This window comes from Alligator mississippiensis, chromosome 1 (genome assembly GCF_030867095.1).
Source record: "Alligator mississippiensis isolate rAllMis1 chromosome 1, rAllMis1, whole genome shotgun sequence".
NCBI classification, from domain to species: domain Eukaryota; kingdom Metazoa; phylum Chordata; order Crocodylia; family Alligatoridae; genus Alligator; species Alligator mississippiensis.
Window position 1 is genome coordinate 368,681,649 of NC_081824.1, and position 22,834 is coordinate 368,704,482.

At 38.1% G+C, this 22,834-nt stretch overlaps 1 protein-coding gene across 1 annotated transcript in view; it reads right to left on the reverse strand.

The window, feature by feature from the left end:
* Positions 1-22,834, reverse strand: part of GPC6 (glypican 6) — a 1,341,038-nt gene that overhangs the window by 94,955 nt on the left and 1,223,249 nt on the right. Inside the window, exons 5-6 of the mRNA XM_019486962.2 lie at positions 13,816-13,946; positions 6,342-6,485 (exon numbers count right to left, since the gene is read on the reverse strand). Coding sequence (XP_019342507.1) covers positions 6,342-6,485; positions 13,816-13,946 — 275 coding nt within the window. The remainder of the gene's footprint in view (positions 1-6,341; positions 6,486-13,815; positions 13,947-22,834) is intronic.

Sequence of the window (22,834 nt, forward strand, 5' to 3'; positions counted from 1 at the left end):
TGCACCTGCCCCTCCAAAAGATACTAAACAAACATCTATTTTAGGAAGGAAAAGGATACCTAAATTTAATACCGCATGAGCACATCAAATATGTCTGAATATATTTTATTCATTATGTATACCTCTCACAGACAGCTAATAACAACAACAGCACAAACTCTAGGGTAGTAAATGGAATCTGTCTGTTTGAATGAGATGTAAACCTTAGCCTTGATTATATCCATAAAGTACATATCTGCTACTTAATATCATGCATGAAGAAGTGGAAATTCCAACAGAATAGCATTCAACTGGTCTGAGGCTATAGTTGTATGGGAGGTAATTTGGCTTGTGTAACAACTCTTTGAACCTGTTATCTTCTGACTTCAGAGCTGCAATTGGCACCTTCTGAATTACCAAGACTTTTATATGCCCTGTGCTCATATCCATTCCTGTGAGCCGCATATGCAAACAGTGTTAGAAAATAATACTTGCTCTGCAGTTTTAGAAACACTAGATTTAATTTTTTAAACCTGTAAATTATATTTCTACTGGATTATCCTCCACAGTCTATTGAAAAATTAAACGTTCAAAATGCCTCACTCGGGCATACTCTGTGATATAATTGCATACATTTAACATTTCTCAAGTTTGGACTAAATGGATTCAAACAAAACTAAAATGTATAAACCAGGGGTTCACTAGAGGATTTCCTAGGAGACTCAAATCAAAATGCTCAAAGTAAATTGTCCTCCCAATTTTATCAATGTTTGGCTAAAAAGCAGGACAGATTAATTGCTTCGGTTCTATTTTCTGCTTCATGTAGTTCTGGAACTTTGGGAAGCAAATGGTTCACAATAGATTTCTTCAGCTGCCCTTGAGCTCCTTATTACGGCAAGAATCATTAAGTAGTCAAACTTGAAAATGCACTAATGTACACTTAAAATTCACCCAGACCAACTCTAGAGTAAAGAATTTTGCTTAATAAGGTGTGTGTGTGTGTGTGTGTGCATGCACGCAGCTGGTAGAGGGTTAAGGGGTGTTGTTTGCTTTTGTTGCCTGAAAGACAGTAAAAGGCATAATACAGTGTGATTTTCTACAAAGAAAAATCCAATGTACTCACGTAGTAATAGCAAAGAATATGAACGGACTATGTTTTCAGTCTGGGTGTATGCTAAAGCACTTGTCTATGCTTGTCTGCAGTTTACCTGAATACAAATCACCCCCAAAATATCTCAGTCAATTTCTTAGGTGCCTATCTCCATGGAAAGTGTTCCATGACGTGTGGTACCTTTAGCAGTACATCAACTCCCTTGTGGGGAAGGAGTAAAGCTTTCATGTCCTCCCTCACAAACTAAAGCCATTCACTTCAAAACAGAGGTGTAATGATGTGGCCAGGTACCTGGTGGCAGCCGGTATTTTTTCCCCCTGTCTGTGTCCCCAATTTGGTGCTTGGGAAAGCTGCCTCAGTTGACCTGCTCTAGTTTTACCACTGCTCCAAGCTAATCAACCCTATGGAGTTTATTTTTTCCATCATGCCACCAATGCCATGCTGCAGCTTGTTTTTAGGGGAAGCTTTGTTAAATGAGAGCAGTCTGGCATTATACACCTCAGGTCTCTGTCTGAACTCTACTGTGTTCCTCTGAGAATGCCATATGTGTTGTATCCAAGGGGATTCGAGTGTTGCATGAAAATCAATCATTTCCAGGAAGCAGGTTCTCTGCCTAGAACTTCAATAGGCCTGATTCTTCACCCTGAGAGAGCACACTGAGTGTGTCTACGTGTCAAATTAATGTGGCTGAATAGACACCTCTGCATCTCATGCCTGAGTTTATTGCTCCTAGACACAGCATTTACACATGCACATTGAGCTGGGGCAGAGAAGTCCCAGGTGGCAGTGGATCCAGGGGGTCTGCCTGCTAGCCTGAAGCTGCTCCCCCTAAGCTCAACATGCTGCAGAGGGGCTGACTGGGGCATGTGTGGGGCTAGTGGGCAGGCAGAGCCCCACACTGTAGCACCCTTGTGCCCCAGCCAACCCCAGTTGCTGTCTACATGTGAGTTGCAGTGGAGGAAACTGCCATAGGATAGTACTTGTGTCAGGTTGTACTAACATATGGAGGAATTAATTAATTTACTCTGGCCTAATAGCTCCACACATGGTGACAGTGATGCTTTACTGCAGAGCTAATTAGGCAACTGTACTAAGCGTTTTGTGTAGATGCTCCCACTCTCTCACTCAGAAACTACCTTTGGAAGAGAGATTTGTCCTGAAAAGGAGTATAAGACCATAAAGAACACAATACTTGGTCAGACCAATGGTCCATCTAATTTAGTAACTTGTTTCCAACAGTCACAAGTAGAAGATGGTTTAGGAGAAGAGTATATGAATGGGGCACTCCTAGAGTGATTCATTTCCTGTCATGCACTCCCTTAGCATCAACCATAATTAGTTAGGGAAAAACTCCAAGCACTCCTCACAATTCAATGAGCTTTTTTAAAATGACAGAAGGAATAGCTTGTAGGTTAGTCTACAGACAAACAAAGAAAAAGATGGTAGAGATGAAACTAAGAGTGGTAGTTTGTTCAGCAAGATTGCTCAAAGACAAATGGGAATGGAAATAAAGAGTAAGAATAGCAAAGCTTACACCGTGTTGCATTGTCCTCCAGATAGTCCTCTGGGAAGCAAGGGGAAAACAGATTCAGGGAACAGAAAAAAACAACAGGTTATACTGAACAGGTAACTACTTTGAAGAGCATTCATCTTCATGAGCAGTCCCTTGTAAATGTGAATTCTTAGACAACACATTTCCAAAGTAAAAAAAGTGAACCCCACAGCAGAACCCGGATATGGATGTTCAGTGACTCCATAAGTATATTTGGTGAGCTTTAAGTCAAGAACATGTCAACATACTTTCTGATATTTCTCACATTCCCAGGCCTTATACTTGTTTATTTGCTATTTGTTAAAATGCCACTGGATGCAGCTAATTTAATAGTACATGATTCACCCTGCACATGTCTATACGATAAACTTACCATGCCAAGCATAAGTGCCCTCACATATACCATGATGCTCCACATGGGTTGCCTCCTAAATTAGAAGCAGTGTAGGTGTTACGGCCTCGTGGGTTGGCAAATTAGTAGTGTTGAGCAACAGGGCCAGTTATCCTGCCTGCATACTAATTAGCCAGCTTGCAGTGCTATGTGGATGCTCCTGGCTGCTGCCTAGCCCTGTAAGTGTGCCACATAGACATGAATTGGCTTCTGTTTTAATGAAAGTAGTGGATGCATCAAATAGGTTAAGTCAAAGAGAATGGGACATGTTTTTCAAAGAGCTGTGCACCTAACAGCTTATGTTTAGAATCATAGAAAAGTGTATGACATTTAGTCACTTAATGGAAGCTGTTTGGAGCTTTATTGTTTGGAAAATGCTATCACTGAAAGGGAGCTGAACTTTATTGACAATCTTGCCCCCAAAATGGGCACCAAGTACTTTTGAAAATCTGGGTCACTTTATGCAGTTGTACATGCTTAAAATGCAAAACATTTTGTTCTGAAAATATACTGTTACACTGTTCCTCGAATTAAACCAGAATTGTTTGTCACTTTACTTCTTAGATTCTATGTAGCTTTACATTTGGACTTTGTTTTGATATTTTAAAGTTAAATGATTTGACAGTATGTTGAAAATGAAATCTTAAAGACAGGTTAGTAAAAGCATCAGTCTACTATTGAATAGGAATGTGTAACACAAGAAAAAGCTGATGCAAAAGAGACAGATGTTCCTAGATTTCTGTTATTTTTTATATTGTTTGGGAAAAAAAAAACTATATCAAAAGAAGCTTGATTTGTGGTATGCTGTAATCCAAACAATATGTCACACTGTTGTTCTGCATTCATATTAATTAAGCAACTGAGAGAGAGCATCCCACAAACTGGAAATCATCAAATCATACATTTTAGCTGCTTACAGACATTAAAATCCCCCCAAACTGGCACTTTACTTTAAACTCAGTGTCCACGCCAAGCCCAGTGCATGCCCAGAAGAGGCATCATGTTAGTTGGATCTGGCTCGCTCAATGTCTATATAGATCTGCTGCTTGAGTGGGGCTTTTCTGGCTGATTGAATAAGCTTTAGAGCAAAAGCATCAAAAAGCCCTGCTGAAGTTCCTGATCTATACATATACTGTGTACCACTGTTACTTTTGGTAAAGTGAGGCTTTTCTTGTCTTCTTTTAGCGTCTGTAAGCAATGTAAGCATTTTGTTCAGGTATATCAGTCTTTTTTGTGATAATATTTTTAAAAAAAGGAACACTATTAAAATATTTCTGGGAAACTTAAACTATCTGGTTTACGATACAGATAATGATCCTTTTACAAATACTGCTGAAGTATTATAATTCTGGAATAAAACCTTATAGATCACTAACCTACATTAGATTCACAAGTCCTGCTGAAGTCAGTGGCAAGCTCTCACTTCAGTGGGTGTTGGACTGGGTTCAAAAGGGGGTAACACTTACATTACTGTTATTTCTAATTACACAGGCAAAGAACAGTTTACAATCAAATGTCACTAGGAAGAAGAGTCTTTATTTAGATGTAACGCTTTTTCAAGTGAGAATGGTAATAATAAAGTTGTTCTTTGTTAAGAAATCAGATTTGGTCAAGTACCTTCTCCACTGAATGTCAAGGAGGATACTAGGGTAATAAGGTTCTGTCTGCCTTGGAAGTGTGCCTTAGTTACAGCCATTGAGGAAAAAAAAGCTGCTACTGCATGACTACTGTATTTACTATGTACAATAATTTGTTTTTAATTACTAGAAGATATAAATGGTTCTAGTGGTAATCTTATTACATGCATAAGGAATGCTTCTGAAATGTTAGTGGTCAAATACCTTAACTGTTCTTAAGTACATAGCAGTAGTTTCACTACCAACTTGACTTAACTTTTCCCTCCAGTCACATCCTGTGCCTTAATTCCAATTCATCCTAAACATCCTTTGGCTTTCATGTGCCTTCAGTTAGCTATAGCCCAGTTCTATATCTGTATCAATGAAGCTACACAGAATGTAAGACTAAGAGTATCAGGCTAAGAGTTAAATTCTGATCTCACTAAGACAATTATATTTTTGCCTGTGCCTTCAATGGGATTAGAATTGTACCCTAAGCCTCTAGTTGAAAGTGGTACTTTTTAAGATGTTACTTTTTAACACATAGTACTTTTTAACTTTTCATTGCTCTGGAAAGATAATAACAACCTATCACAGAAACAAACACAAAATATACTTCTATTTTATAGGAAAACAGGTTTCATTTTTATCAGAAATACTGAACACCAAAAAATGTTTATTTCTGTCATTACAGTGTAGGAGAAGCCCATGTCTTGACTTGAAATGTCATGTGTATTCTTTAACTTAATTAAAATGAAGCAGTAAGATCCATTATGGATATAGGCTATAGGAAAGACTTGGCGGATTCAGAGAAGACCATGTCTTGACTTGAAATATCATGTGTATTCTTTAACTTAATTAAAATGAAGGAGTAAGATCCATTATGGATATAGACCATAGGAAAGACTTGAGTGCTAATTTAATTAGTAGCTAGTTAAAATGATTGTATGAAGTAGAAAGCTTGATCTTGACTTGAAGTAGAAGCATATTACATTTTCTTATTAAAGATTAAAACTGATCTGTGCATCAGGAACCAGCTCCAACCAATTTAAGCTTATGATTCTCATTTTATGATTTTAACTAAAATGTATGAAATAAGTCACAATAGGCATGCTGTACAAGTATTCAGCAAGTGGTTTAGCAAGCTGAGGTAACACAATGCAATCAGCTTTGATTCAGGTGCTTTATAACACTAATGTTTTTATCTGTTAGCTTTACATCAAGATAAATGCTGAAGCAATATTAACAGCGCATTAATAATTATTCATCTATAAAACTTTAGGTGCATAAAAAGCAGGAACACTGAAGTGTGAGATAGGAATCCACTGACTTGTTCTAACTAGAATAACCTTACATTAAGATGATTGTTTTTAAATGACTGAAAAGTAAAGCACAATTAGTGAATAGTGAGGTTCAAGCTTCTTTGATTCATCAATCTAATTCTTGACTTGTGGGATTGATCCTGTCACCTCTCACGTTTAATATGTCAAACTGAGTCCTATTTGTACCTATTTCTTTGATGTTCTCAATGAAAAAAGACATTGGCTTATTGCAGGCTTTGCAAATTCTACATTGTAACTATATCCAGTAATAATCAAAATATTAAAGATTGTTATAAGTGCATTTTCCAAACAAATTCTCTCCATCTCTGCTAGCACAGTATGAAAAGACAGTAAATGTTCCATTACTTACCAGTCTATCTAAACTCGTGCCTGCTGCTGTTGTTGGCCTCTCCTCTGGATTGTATGGCCTGAAGCGGGTATTGAAGTTCTCAGGAACAGAGCGGGAAGACCTTAAAGCAGGTGCTGGTTTAGGTTGGCCACATCCTTGAAAGACCTGAGAAAAATGTTTTAGATTATAATCCAACTTCACAGAAAAAGAAGACTGATTACAAGTATAATTCAAAGATTTTAAGCTTCAGTTTTCATTGACTGATTACAAGCTCAAGACTGATTACAAGCTCATTCAAAGATTTGAAGCTTCAGTTTTCATTGATATCCTGGTAATAAATATGAGTCCTGCATAGAAAGTCAACTTATCATTATAGGAACTATTTGAGAAATGAGTATTAATAAAGATACTTATACCTTCTGGTTGTAAATTTAAACCTATTTCATTGTGGCTAAAAATTAAATACAGTTTGACATTCTCTCTCCTGCATAAGAAACAATGGAAGAAAATTATTTTGTGGTTGGACTCAGGTGAAGTTAAAGTTATGTTAAGGCATGATAATTACGTGAGTTTTCAGCACATCCACCATTGCCAGCAATCTTATGAATGGTCTCCAAAGTGAGCACAAAAGCTGAACCATCTTATAAAGGGATTATCTTTTCAGGTTTTAAATGGTTTCTATAGACAAAGGTTGAGGCACATTAACTGCACAATCATGAGAACTTTGTTCTACCAATTGGTGGTTCCTTACCTTAAAACAACTCTCAGGAGTGTTGGTCTGGCATTTACATAATCACCGATTTTCAACTTTCTTGTATAGTTTGAATGGAAAAGGAAAGCACTTGGAACCCCCCTCCCTCCACCACAACAGCCTATAAGCAGCATGCTTTAAACTATGCATGTTGATGGAGAGCACCAAGGACGCTACTGAATGTCAGTTGAATATCTGCATGTGAAGAAAGCTGGATTGCAAATTTGAAAGCCTCCAGTTAAACATAATGAAGGAACAGACACTACATTTTAAAATGAGAGCTGTGGAGGTTACATAACACAGGTTCTGGTGGCTATTTTGACATCAAAGGCAAGAATTACCCACAAAAAGAGCAGAGAGTGGTCCTTCTCAACTTATTAGGCCACCATGAAGTAAAACATATAGGAGTAGGCTTAATTCTTAGCATGCAAGAAATTACGTTTTTGTTTAAATAGCACATAAGCAAGATGATGTACTAAATAGAGACGAAAAGTTCTAAGTGCTTTTCTGAATCGGGACCTTAGAGTTTATCTGTTGAGCTTCTTAAATTAACACAGGGCTTTATAAGCTGAAAATAAGTATAACCATATTTGTGGCATAGGATGCAGTTACAAAGACAAAGTTGGTATGTATGGCTTGATGCATAAAGTATACCAAAAAAGCTGACAACATTTCAAAAATTCTTTTTAATGGGATGATTGTTATAAACCACCTAATGACATTGATGGTTCATCTTCTACTTGTGGATGCATTTTTATCTTAAGTAAATTCTCACAGAGTAAATGATGATATCCTGATTCATGACTTTTGTAGCTTTTAGGATTGAACACAATTATTTTTTGGCCATGTTTCCTGATATATTAATTTATAGATTATAAAAGGTGCAGAAATTCCTGAAATAAATTGACTTATGTTAAATAGTGTCTAGGCACCAATTTTGCTTTGTATTCCCTTAATTGGCTGAAAGTTAGCCATTGCATTGTCTCTGAGGTTCTTTAATTTATGCTTGAAATATTCTTGGTCTGGTTCCAGAGTATCTGTAGGATTTTTTTGCTTAGGTCTTAACCTCCATCATTATGAGGGGAACTAGTCAATACCTTCTTTCCATTGCATGAGATGGCTGCTGCGTACTTAAAGCATTTTAAGTTTTTGAGCAAAAAAGAACTTTGCTTTCCTCCGGCTATATCATGTGGGACTAGATAATCTCCATGTTCTATACATAATTACCATGTTTATTTTCATGGGTACTGATGGATATTTTTGGGACAACTTTCTACTTGTGGAAGTAGGATGCAAGTGGATACACAATTTTTTATGACTACGAATAAATTGTGAAACAAAATTAATTGTAGTTTAGTTAGATACTTACAACAATCTGCATGTATCAACATCTGTAGTTAGGATATTAGATGTTCAACACAGAGAATAGCACCAGTAATTCACAATGAATGTAATATATATGACTAAATATCTGGGAATGGAAAGTCAGGCACTGAAAATCAGGCTTTAAACAGTACAGGTATTTGATTTTAAAATATAGACTTATTAGCTTCTGGAATAAGTTCTGTTCATTTGCCCTTTTTTGTATTATTCCTGTAGTATTTTTACTCGAGCTTGGGAATATAAATATTTGACACTGAATTTGTAGTTTGGGGAAAAAAAATAAGATAAAGTAAAAACAAATCCCAAACTACTTCTGATCCAGCTGCAGCTGTTGCTTTCCTTATTCTACATCTTCCCCTTGAACTGCCACCAATTCTCAGTGCCTTCGAATTGCTACCCATTCCCCTGCTGCCAAATTGTCACTGATGCCCACCTCCTTGGGCCAAATAAATTTGCTTGGTGGGCTGTAGGTTGCTGAACTCTGCCTTACATAACAGCATCCTCTGTGCTTGTTCCAGAAAATCTGAAGGCTAAGTAACATACATAATACTAATGTCAGTGAGGGTAAGATATTAGCAAGGATCTTGGTTTTCTCTAATAAAAAAAAAATTTGGTTATAGAAAAATAAGCCTAAATCCCCATTTTTCCATGATTAAAATGAAATGCTACTAGTGAACTATAGTGGCATTTCATTTTAATCATGAAAAAATGGGGATTTTGGGGGTTTTATATCCAAAAAATTGGGATTTTTTAATATCAGAGCACACCAGGGTGCCTGTTGATATCAGTACTGAGAAAGCTGTTGAAACTGACACTTGGAGGGAAGCTGTGGTACAAATTATGGTGGGTATGATAAGTAGAAGGTGTTGGAGTCTGTACCCAAGAAGCTGTAGCCTGAACCTGAATTGACTCTGGTTCTATGGCAGAATCAAAAAACAGTGCTGATGCAGGTATAGAGGACATCCGTGCCATTGAAGAATGATGCACACATCTCTGCATGGAGGGAGTTAAAATAAGAGTGACAGAACCAGGAAGGGCCTGAGGGAAGTCTGGTTTAATTCAGCCAATACCAGATTTGAAGATCTGATTCATCTTCCCTATCAGAAAGCTTAGATGGCCCATGGGGATTGGCAAATGCACTGGGAAAAGATGATTGACATCTCTCTGTATGCTTTTAGTAGGACTTGTTTTGGTTGCATAGAAGGTGATCTGTCAGGAAGGTCAGTGGTATTAGCTAATGAAGCCACAAGCACTGATTTTGATAAAATTCAATTCCCAGCATTTTTTTTTTTTTTGATATCGAGGAAAGTAGAGTCGGAGTCAGGACACACAGACTGCTCAAGTGAAAAGGCTTTGAGTCCTTTTGGGAAAGGATCTGTTAATATTGGAAGCAATTATGGATGCGAGGGTTTCTGAAGTAAGATTAATATCTTGATTGGCCATCATTCCTGGGCTTGACCATATTGTGAGACAAGAAACCCAGACATTTATGATTTGATATTTTGAACACCTGGTACCAAATACAAATTTGAAAGAAATAAAGAAATAAAATATAGTTCCTAGCTCAGGAAGAATGAAAAAGAGCTTATCTTAATGCTAATTTTCTAGTTATTGCTAAGTGCACCAAAAAACTAGTACCAACAGGCCATTTACAAACAATATTTTGACAGAGAGCTGCAGAGAAATGGCTCAGCTGATGGTGGTGACAGTGAGAAGGAACTGAGGTGTTCTGAGCTCCTCCACCCTCTGCATGCATTTGGCTGGATGCATAAGAGTATGAACGGGGCCTGTGGACAAGGTCTACAAGGTTGATTACAGAAAACTGTATCTTGAGCACCCTAGGAAGTTGTGCCCCTAGGAACAATGGCATATGTATAGACAGTATCGCTGAAAGAAAAATGGACCTGAATATCTATTGTACATTTGTAGGAGTAGGAAACTGAATAGGAAATTCAACACTCCATTTAGTACTTAGAAAGAAAGGAAGACAAACAATGAGCCTTTAAAACTGAGACTTGTGATAGCTTCATGATATATATTTTTCTACTGTTTTTTAGAAGATGGAGACTGCTATTATTCACAAAAAGAAGTTATGTTATTACTCTCAGTGCCTTCTGCATGTACAACACTACATAATAGGTGAACTATGCCACAGAAATGATCTTTGCCCCAATATAAAGTCACAGTTTTTACAATGTAGAACTATACTTGGCAAAACAAACTCAAGCTGATAAAGCACAGTTTAATGGGAATGCCTTATAGAATAAAGAAGCTTTTGAAAAATGTTTGAAGCAAGAGATGGAAAGAGTTTGGTTTAAAGTAACTATGAGGATGTCAGGCAGGATGGTGTTATAAAGAGCACTTTGATAGAAAAAATATGCACTGGCATAACTGCATTAAATTTAATGGAGCCACAACAATTTTCATCAGTAGATGGCCTGAACACTTTTCTTACATTTTAACCAATATAATCAGCCTTTACATTAGTGTGAATAAGGAATGGACAGGTGACCTAAACTCCTGCACAAGTATATATGCCTTAAATCTAGGTAAAATTACCCTGGGGAAAATTAGTATAAAAATATGGTGGTGTTAAGTCAAAGTGGTGTAGGAGTTGTCTGTCTGCTTCAATCTTAGGCTATCCAGTTGCTATAGGTAAATGTTCTATTACATGCTCCCATGCCACCTAATGGCAGGGTGCTTTGACAAAGTCAACTGCAAGCAGCTATGGCCTGATAAATCATATTGGTGTAAATGTATTTGCTATGTAGGTCCATAATACAGTATGGGGTGTCAAATAACAACTAGATTTCATAATAATGGTGACTGAATTGTGGTGGTGGGTGAAGCCTCCGTGTGGGCATGTGCATATGTCATTATATGCCATTTATAGTATTATTTACACACAAGAGACTTTTACATTTAGATGTTAGTGGGAATTTGCCTGTGGGCCCGAATCAATACATCTACAGTGAGAGTTTAGTCTTATACAGGTCCCAAAACTCTCTGGAAAAACCATGAAATATCGGAAAACCTGTGTTCTGCTTGATGTGAAGAATGGTTTACCTCCTTGGTGCCTGTTAATTCATCTGATATCTTTCATCAGACATTGGAATTCCTCCAAGAGTTACAGAATTGCTGATAAATCTAAATCTGTTCCTAGATTAGCTCTGAAATTCTATTTAATGCAGCCAAATCATATAAATCTAGATATACACTTAATTTCCACAAAATTATATGCTGGTCTGAAAGCATATACAAGAAGATATGTTCATACCATAGACAACTGATTCAAAGACTATTAACATCTGGTTTTCATGGTGATAAGGGGTTAGAAGGTGGCATATATGAAATATACACAAGTGTTTAAAAGCAAGCACATGCCCAGTATATTAGATATGTCATATGCTGGAAAGGAAAAAATTCTGCATTACAGAGAGTGCATTTCAATCCCTTAATTTCCTACAAATGGTTTTAAAAAATTCCCTTCCTATTCTCTGGAGTCTATATACTGTTATTAAAGCTGAGGATATAGTGAAAATAAAAATCCCCAGGAGGAGAACATATGATTGAATCAAAATGCTATGGATTCCAAAACCTTTTTCATGGTGCACATATAGCAAATAGTTCATAGGCTATTAACTGTAGGGTCTATCATACTGGACAGCTATAATCTAATGGCTATGGATGAAGTCTGATACCATGAGAGAGCCATATCTTAGGAAGTTATTGATCTGCTGACAAATAAAACTACCTCAACAAGATGATTCTTCTGTCAGCCATAAAAGAACAGTAAGGTTAATTTTCCTGTGACATATGGCTTTCCTGGCTCAGGATTTTAGGAAGTATGGGCTCAGATTTCTCTAGAAGAGATGAAATTTTGAAAGTATAAGTGAATGTAGTTTCATGATTTATCAATTATCATAGAAAATATCTTCCAATGTAAGAATAACTGTATGTAGGACTCAGCAGTGAACTGAGTTTATGCCAAGGAGCCATGATGTCATTGGATCTAGGCAGGATATAGGTTTTCCTGGTAAATATGAAAAAAGAAAAAGATGTAGGGAGAAAATTAAATAACAAAGAAAAGGAAACCTAAATATATTTGATAACAAGCAGTTAGTGTGATTTTCCATGAAATATCTTTTAAGAAAAAAAGTCTGCTTCTTTCTTGTTTTAGGGAATAAGTATGCTGCAAGGGCATGCTATAAACCACCATGGCATATGAGAGTGTATGGTTTGACTCTTAGCGTAGTTGGTGAACTCCAAGATCAACCCCACAGGAATAAGGCTCCATTTTACAATGGGTAGGGTAGTATCCTTAAAATCTTGATAACTTCCATGGGAGTTGAAAGTCACAGAATCTTTCAGGAAATTCAGTGCTTTGCAGGACTTGGCCCCATAGAGTGCTATGTGGTGACAGAGGAGAGGAGAGGGAGTGGCTCAGGGAAAAATAATAACTTCATCTTCTCCCATTCCCTCTTTTCTCTTCTTATTTTCCCAATTACAGTTGCTTCTTTCTGGTAATGAAAATAGCACTAAATCAGACAGCAATCATGTCAGTGTCTAACTAACATGAATGCACTACTGTTAAATCAATGGGAACTGCCCAGTATTTTGATTCCGAGCAGCTGGCAAGACTATTGACTTCAGATATTCTACCAAAGAGCACAGACAAAGGTAAATAAAAGAAAAAATATCTATTGTTCACTCATGGCTCAACCGTACCTATTGTTGAATTCAAAGATACTTACTAACAATAGGTTCAGAGAAGAAGGTGGTATATTTATATATGCACTGAAAATGGAAAGGAGGAAATATGTACCTTTGACTGTTTATTATGGCACCAAATTCTAGACAAAAACTTCATCAAATTGAAGCTGTAGGACAGAATGATATTTCTCCCGAGTGGCCATTAAAGAAGGTTAAATGGAACGCTTCATTTATTCACCTCCAACATGTTATGCATCAACATGACCTATACCAATCAAAGCATCTTTAGAGGTTAATATAGAGAGTCACAGATGTGGCACAGGCAAAAGTTACTATCTCTGTCAACTGTCTCTTACAGAGCAACCAGAGAAAGTTTGTATCAAATGCAAAGTAATTTACAACATCCCTTGTCTTCCTTAAATAAATAGAATCTTTCTCAATGCCATCTGTTTTTGAAGATGGTTATAGAGTTTTTAACAGGTCAGGGGATTTGGAGCAAGCCTGCTGCTCTAACAAGCAAACAAATAATAAGACCCAGCAATATGATCAGGCTTTCTCAGATACTGTATAGCAGAGAAAGAGAGAGAGCAAGCAATTTACCTTTGCTTTTGACATTCAGAAGAGGATAGGAAGTGACTTGAACAGTACCTTTGCTGACACCTGCATACTGTTTTCTTGCATGTTCATGATGGCTTCAGAAATCTTGACATCAATAGGATCCATGACTGATTCAATGTTGAACGGTCCCTCTAATCTCTCCGCCACCAGAAGCATAGCATCTGTTAAAACACAAAGGAGCCAGTCCTTTAAAGAAGGGTACCCTCAGTTATATTATGCAACTCAGCTTGTCCTGCCAGAGATGGAAATGCTCTGGACTGGTTCAGTATTCTGCAGATCTGTGACCGAGGGACACAGGAGACTTTAACATAATGAAAACTTTCTCCACAAATCCAATTCCCTTAATTGGCATAACCACAAAAAATACAATAGAGATTGTAAAGTTGTTACATTAATAATAGTTGCCAAGTTAAGTAATTTTTTTGGTATATACTATTATGGCATCTGAAACAGAATTTTTTCTAGACTATACTTGTATAATCTTACCCATCAGAAAAAAACAGGTTGATAGAAATGAACCCTGGAGTATATTTCTGGAGTTTGTACAAGTTGATGAACATGTTGATATGATATATCAGGCTCTTATAATTAAAGCAGCTGTTCGTTCTGACCCTAATGATCCCATTTTCTTGCAATATGAACAGGCAATGAATATTGGATTTCTGCCAGAACAAATAGGCATAAACCATGTTTTCCTCTCTATGTTTTCCACTTTACAATTTAAAAAAACAGTTGAAAGTTGTTTGCAGAAAGATACATTGCTTGTATCATCTGGGATTTTTATAACCTATTTTGCCTAATTATGTGGAAGCCAGTGACAGTGTAATCTTATTTAGTAGGGTTGTTTGTTTATTTATTTATTTATTGATAAAAATGAACTACTAGTAAATAAATTAAGCAAAAGCAAAATGTTATTCTATAAAACTCAAGTATTTATCTATTCATCAATACAGATGCAACACATATATATTTATGAAACCTATGTAATAAACTGTGTTCCAATCTTGTGATGACTTTTTTTACGTCTCATTTTACTCTGCCTACCAATCTATTAACCAAGAATGAATTCTAATTTTCCAGATTTCCTAGAAGCTTTAAACAGCTTCCATTCAGTCTATAACAAACAAAAATCCTAGAGCTGTAAAGATAAAACATTGTTTTTTTCTTTTCAAACTGTATAATTTCCTCCATAACTTATTCTGTACTAAGCTTTATACATGGTATTTTTAAAATCCTACTGCATATTTAAGGTCCAAGTCACAGATCTATATGGACATTTAGACACCTAAAAAACCCTTGTACATCTGGGACTAAAATTTTACATTTGATTAAGTCTATAAGGGTAAGATATCCTATAACCCAGTGGGATATCTTGCACGGGTTTTTAACTCAGGGAAGACATAAAATATTAAACATTCAGTTTGCAATGTAGAAAACATTATTGTTATTGGGGTGTTTTCTTTTACATTTATTACTTACTGTGTGCATTTTGCCTGAATCCTATATAATTAGATCCCTGCTGGGTGCATCTACATGTGCATTACTACACTTTTTCTAAAGTGCATTAAATTTAGTACCTACAATGTGAGGTACTAAATAAATGCACATCAGGCTACCTTAATGCACAGGACTGAAAATGTATGTTTTTAAGTGACGTTTAATGCGCAGTATCCTATTTGACTAAACATTAGCTTAATTTCACTTTTTTATGTGACGTTTAATGCACAATAAAACAGGCTACTGTGCATTAAAGTCCATGTGTAGGCCTACCCAGTAAGAAAAGATCCCTGACTTTACTGATAGAATACAAAAAAAGCTCCAGTGTATATGTATGTATATATATTTATATTAAAAAATTCCCCAAATAAATTTTCTGAACTGATTATGATAATTTCAGAAAATATCCTAGAGTGCTATGATTTAAGAGTTGGGGATGGTATGCATAATTTTTTCAATTGGTTTGTAATTGGTTTGTAAGCTCAACTCTTGCTGATAAATCCTTTATTAGGGTTTTGTTGCATATTTGTGTATGCACATGCATGCACATGCATGCACTTAATAGCTTATGCTGTTCTATAAGCTATGAGGTTCAATATAGGGGAAACTTGAGGCACTGTTACATATTATCCTTGGGCTATACTAAGACCTCTTAATATAGGAGTGTCCACATGTTATAGCATGAAAATTAGTGCTAAGTGCTAAGTACCCTCTGGGGGTGTGTCCAGCTGAGTGTGCGTGTGTGGTATGTGGCGCTGCAAACCATACGCGCTGCATACGCAAGTGTTTGCCATGCTGCTAATTAGCAGCATGGCAGGTTTTTTTGATATGATCAATCCTATGGAGAATCTTCATTCTCTACTGTTTGCATACTGCAGTGCCAAAGCAGTTCAGCTGTGGTCCAGGCTCTGCACTGTCAGCTGAGGGGTAGGATCTGATACTAAATGATATACAAGAAAGAGCTGAGGCAGGAATTTGCCTTGCTTTGTTCCTTCAGTCAAATGATTTTTCTTTTACTTTTGTGGGTGGTATTATTAAAAGAAATGGAGGTTCTCTAAAAGATTTATTTGATTTAAAAATTCCCCAGCACATATATGCATTTCAAGATTGATATTTAGACTTTGTACATTCTCAGGCTGGAAAACAGATAGATTCATAATTTAAACAGACGTGAGTCTGCATGCTATTCCTATGAATTACATCGAGCCATCATCGTTTTCAATGATCTTTGCACCAAAGATGACGTTTTCTTGTGTATGTTACATTTTTTTCAGTCAGACTTACATACAACTGGTTAATCAGAGATTGATTTTTCTCCTGTTGAAAGAAAATGGTCAAGCCTAAGAACACTGTTTCATGGCATACCTTAGTGATTATCATGGATCCTGGTTTTCTCTGATTTTAGAAAATCCCCAATTTTCAGTTAAAAAAGTAACCCCAAGTCCACATTTTTCCATGATTAAAATGAAACTCCACTATATATCTAGCTATTTATTAGTGGTATTTCATTTAAATCACAGAAAAATATGGATTTTGGGTTACTTTTTTTAAACCAAAAATTGTGGATTTTTTTTAAATCAGAGAAAACCAGGATCCCTGGTGATTATACATTTTAAAAAACTGAACTTGCTGAATTACAGACTGCTAATGAAAATGGTTATGGGTCCCATGGTCCCTCTACTGCTATAGGCTGGGCAAGATGGCAAAGTGCTTGTAGAAAGATATTCTGCTTCTAATGCATTGTTCCTTCCCTAAAGTCCCTAAAGCTGAGAGAGACCTCTGGGCAGTTTGGGTTAGCTAACTTGTGGGGAGGGAGGAGATTAGCTTGGCTGGGCCCTGTACATCTTACTTTGGACATTCGTCTCTGCAGACCCAGAAGCTCAGGACAGATTTCTTTCTGAAGATTAGCCTTCTCCTCAAGGGACTTCCAGAAGCAGAGGATGTTTTTGCTTTCTCTGGAAGCATGACTTCTTCAGGACGTAGCACAAACCCTAGTGCTTATTTCGGAAGGAAAAGGGTCTGATCCAAAGTCCAGTGAACTTACTGGGTGCCCCAACTGGGCTCTGAATCAGGGTTTCCATTCCCTTCTTAGTCCATGTCAGTTCTTGAACCTCAGTAGAACGGTGCCAGGAAAGCTCTGAGAAAGGCATCTTGTAGTATTATTAATTCCCCAGCACACAGGTATGTTCATTGCTTCTGGTCCTATGAGTATCTTCCTACCCGTTATCTTTAAAGAAATGTTGAGTGTTTGTCCAAATACTGCAGCGTAAGCTAATATAACCAGAAGTGCTGTCTGGAAAATGTCTAAAGCATGTAAGGGTTTGTGTGTGTGTGACTGCAATAGGAGAGCAGGAAAGGCATGTGTAAATAGAATGCTTTTATTGTAAATAAGCCCGACCTTGAGAGTGGCAACTGCAGTTCAGGAAAGGGACACTGCTATAAATATACCGGGTAGCACAGAAATCCTCTTTCATTTCCCTCCTTCCTTGTTAAGGAGAGAGGGAGCTGTATTCGTTATGTCATGCAGTTAAGGCTGAAGGGAGTTTTCTGTTATACATATAAATATAATTAATGGTTTTCAAATCATAATAATATTACAGTTACACAAAGATGAAAATTGAATTAAAGACACAGCTTTACATGGAAAAGCAATAAAATCAGACATGCATCCCAGCAACACCCTGCCAAAACCTTTTACCACCAGATTATGATTTACTAACGGAGTTCAAGGAGAGGGGAAAAGCAAAATGCCTTCATATTTAATGAGGTGCTAAGAACTCCTTTCTCTGGAAACCAGAATCATGGATGGGAGTCATGCCAAAACTTCTGTTTCTCTGAGGGTACACAGTCCATATTTCAAAGTAGTATTTATATGAAAACAACACATAGCTCTCTGTTGGTGCTTATAAACCCTAATTAACAGATTTTTTCACTGAAGCACGTTTTGTAAAACCAACATGCACAAATTGTAAAGTATAACACATGTATGCTTTAATAATTCCTGTATGGACACAATATGTCCTAGTTCTCAAGTTGCTCTTAGATTTTGCCCTCTTCTTTCACTGAATACTTTGTCCTTAATCTCATGTTTCCCCACCAGGCATTCTTCCACTGTCCTCCCCGAGGGCCTCAATCCACCAGCTGTTATCATAGCACATGCAATGGATTAGTTTTGTCATAAAATGCATTGATGGCTTTCTTTTAAAACAATATAGAGTTGTATTCTTTTAAAATAATACCAGAGAAGCAATGTTCTTCCTGCTGCTGCCTTCCCTTTATACAAGAGCTCAGGATAAGAGCAGTCATCTAAAATATGGGAGACCCATACTTAATTCCTACTTTTGCCTGATGGCATGCAAACCTACATCTTTCTGGAGACCAGGGAATGGTGATAGGGCACTCAGCTGGGACATGGGAGCTCAAGGCCACTTATAGTTAGGGATGTTCCTCCCTTTGAAACTATGCACAGAATATATAAGGATTCATTTGGTGGGAGACAGAGAGAGCGAGCGAGAGAAAGACAGAAAGGCACTATGATTCTCTGGCCTAGAGGGCACTCATTTCAAATGGGAGGGTCCTGGGTTCCAGTTGCTGCCCCAAGGACTGTTTATGTATTTTAATCAAGGATTGTTTAATGTAAAATATCTGAACAGTTCTTACAGCAGAGATAGGAACCCAGATTCCACCTGTCAAATACCCTGCTAAGCTAATGAATAAGGCAGAATTTTGAAATGATGGAAAGAACTGCATGTCTTCAGATAGAAACTATTTCATAAAATAGCTCTCTAGGTTTTGTAAGACACATCCTTTTTCAGCTCATGTAAATTAGCAGATATAAGTAAAAGATTTTAGTTTTGATTTTACAAGTCAGATATGCACAGGCTTTGCTTTACAATGTGATCACTTGCAAAAGCAGGAATTGTCAATAACACAAATGAGCTAACTCGCTTCCTAGCTCATTTTCTAATAATGCAGACATTTCTATCAGTCCCTGGAGGCTTGTGTCTCTCCTTCTCCTTTATGCAGAATAGTTCAAGAAATCACTTTAATACCACATATGATATATGAAAAAGATACTGACAGTCTTCATCTTGTAGTGGTAGACAGCAACAAAATTAGTTTTCTTGAGGGAGCGGCAGGTTCACTAGATTTGATTGAACATTTGGTATAACATACTTTTTTCTATATGTACAAAAAATTACTGTATAAAAAAATCAAAATTTCCTCTTCCCCCTGTGTCCTACTGTAGCTTTTAGCAATTCTAAATGATTTAGCACACTTTTACTAAGGGCCAAATTGTACCTCAAAGGAGTAGAGGAGGTGATAAAAGCTGTGCCGATCACTGCAACTATTACTGGGCCCAGCATTTGCCTCTGTCTTTACTGAGGGGAATGTAGGATCTATATAGTACTCATATCTTCAGGATGGGGGAGATAACATTCATGTGGGCAAGCAGAGCATAAATACAGGCATTGACTCCAGAGAAGACACCAGTGGGAAGTGATAAGCAGGGATCCTGGTTTTCTCTGATAAAAAAAGATCCCCAATTCTTGGATTTAAAAAAGTAACCCAAAATTTATGTTTTTCCATGATTTTCCACCATGTGGTATTTCATTTTAATCATGGAAAAATGTGGATTTTTAAAATCTGATAATTGGGAATCTTTTTTATCAGAGAAAACCAGGATCCCTGGTGATGAGGCTAATGCAGGGGTGGGCAAAGTCCGGCCTGTGGGCCACATCAGGCCCACAGTGGACTCCATTTCCCAGCAGCCCCTGCCTGCATCACTGTGGACAGTTCCCATGGAGATCCCAGGAGCGGGGGTGCTGTGACAGTGCAGGGCCATGGTTTCCATGGAGACTGGCCCCAGCAGTGCTAGCAGGGCATGCAGTTGGGTAGGGAGCTGCTCCAGGGCCGGGATCTTGTGGTGGTGACACCGTGGTCTGGAGCCAGGGCACAGCTGCAATCTGCTTCACGCATGCCCTGGGCAGGGGCATGCAGGCAGCATTTCATGGCTCTGCCCCAGCTCTGGACCATGCTGTCACTACTGCAAGTTCCCAACCCTGGCCCCAGAGCAGCTCCCTGCCCAACCATGCATCCTGCCATTGCTCCTGGGGCAGGTTTCCATGGAAACCCTGGCTGCACTGCCAATCCTGGGGTCTCCATGGAAACCAGCCACAGCAATGCAGGTAGGGACTGCTGGGAAATGGAGTCTAGCTGCCATCCAGATCTGCCATTTTGCTCACCTCTAGGCTCATGTCTTCCCCATCCAATAGCTCAAGGAGAAAGCTACACTGGCCATGGATGAACCATGTCTTCTATTTGAATGTTTAACATCCAAGAGAGAATGCGCTTCTAAGACTCTGCTGTGTTGAAGCTCTACTAGGGATATGCAAAATCTGACTCTTGTAGCTACTTTAAAAGGTTTTAATAACTCAATTTTTTTAGGGTGTTCTATTCAGGATTTTCAGTTTCTTATGTTTTACTTATCCCTCTTGACCTTCTTCTACCCACACAGTACTGCACAAGTCTTCCCTCTGTCTAAGAAGGAATAAACTTAGCACTAGACTCCTACTTCTACTGAATTGGATTCCAAAACAAGTCCGTAAACTGAACTTGGCTGTCAGGTCTGAAAACTGCTAACCTTTTCTGTAGTAAAGAAAATGTAGTGTGTTTTGGTATGTTTGGATGTGATAGGATTGCTCAAATCTTGTCAGTCTGGCTTTTACCCTGGGTATAGAATGGCAACTGCACTTGAACCTTAGTTGATGATCTTGACTTGGAGACTGATGGGGGAAATTGTGCCCTGCTGTTCTTACTAGATCAGGGATGGCCAACCTGTGGCATGCATGCTGCAACTGGCACACTCAGCCACTTTGTTTGGTACACAGCAAATCTGGCAGGGGGAAGAGCAGAGCAGTGGATCAGGCAAGGAGGAGACAGCAAGAGCAATGGATCAGACAGGAGAAGAGGATTGGGTAGCACTCAGGGAGGGAACGTGGCTTAATTTGTGGGACCCTAACCGAAACGTTTGGCCCCTACTGGATGACATCTTTGATATAGTTGACTGTGAGGTGCTGGTAAAGCATTTACATGACCTGGTGGGTATTTGCAGGACTGCTCTAAATTGGTTTTGCACTTTCCTAGCAGGGAGGTCCCAGAGGGTGGTGATGAGTCAGTACTTGTCATCCTGTCAGGATCTTTCCTGTGGGGTCTCCCAAGGTGCCATCTTGTTGCCCCTTCTGTTCAATGTATATGTAAAGGTGCTGGAAGAGATCATATGGCGATCTGGAGTGAGGTGTCAACAATATGCTAGTAACATCCAACTCTAGCTCTCTTTTTCGTCTGATCCAGGACCCAGAGTCTCTGTCCTTTCCCAGTGCCTGGCAGCAGCTGGGAACTTCAAGAAGGTGAACGAATTTAAGCTGAATTCAGACAAGACAGAGATAGTGGTGGTGGGCAGACTGCTTGACTTTCAGAGCATTGGGATGCCTATCATTGATGAGGTTCTGCTTTGCCTTGTCACTCAGCTTCTCAATCTTGGGGTGGTTTTAGATCTTCTACTGTACCTTGATTTTCAGTTGACAGCAGTGGCTAGAAGTGCCTTACACCAACTTCAGCTGTGACAGTTTCATTCAGAAATGGATCTGGCCACCATTAACCAACCCTTCATAACCCAGGACACTCAACTACTTCAATACACTCTATGTGAACCTATCCTGGAGTACCACCTCCATGGAAGAAGCCGAAGCTTGTGGAGACTGCAGTAGCATGCTTTCTACTGGGGTTGGGTCACCAGGAACACATCACTCCGGTACTCCAGAGCCTGCATTGGCCTCCAGTAGCATTTTATCCACAATTCAAAGTGTTGTTTTTGTCCTTTAAAGCCCTAAGGGACCACTTCCTTATGTCGCACTATGATCCCTAAGTTCTACTGTGATCAACCTCCTGTAAGTACTGTCAACTGCCAACTTCGCTTGGTGAAAACATGTGGAAGGTCCTTCTTGGCCACAGCTCCTCAGCTTTGGAACTGCCTCCTTGAGGTGCACCAGACTCTGAGCCTGGACGTCTTATAGAAGTGCTGTAAGTCTTTCTTATTTGGGCAGGCATTTAACCAGTCAGGCGAAGCTGGGAAATTGTTGGGGGGTGTGTGGCATTTGTTTTATATTCTAATATTTTACTTTCATTTTAAGTTATTTTCCTTATTGGTTTTATTCTGTTGTTTCATGTGCAATTTTAATCACCTTCTGTAAAATGTCTTCATTGATAAGGGTGGCATATAAATCTAATAAAATAAGTGAATAAATAAAAACTTCTCAGGATGCTAAGGTTTAAGCCCCTGAAATACATATTCTTTGGAATTTGAGAATCACTTCATTGTTACTGAGAGCATAATTTAACTTTCCTTCCAGATTTTTCACTCTGAGTCAGAAAGTTCATTTATCTTTGAATTTTCTTTTTTTCTTAGCAATTCTGCCATTTACAAGAAACTTGACTTTAATTCACCTAATGTTCAACCCCACATAAATATTTTAGTGTTTTTTCATGTGTC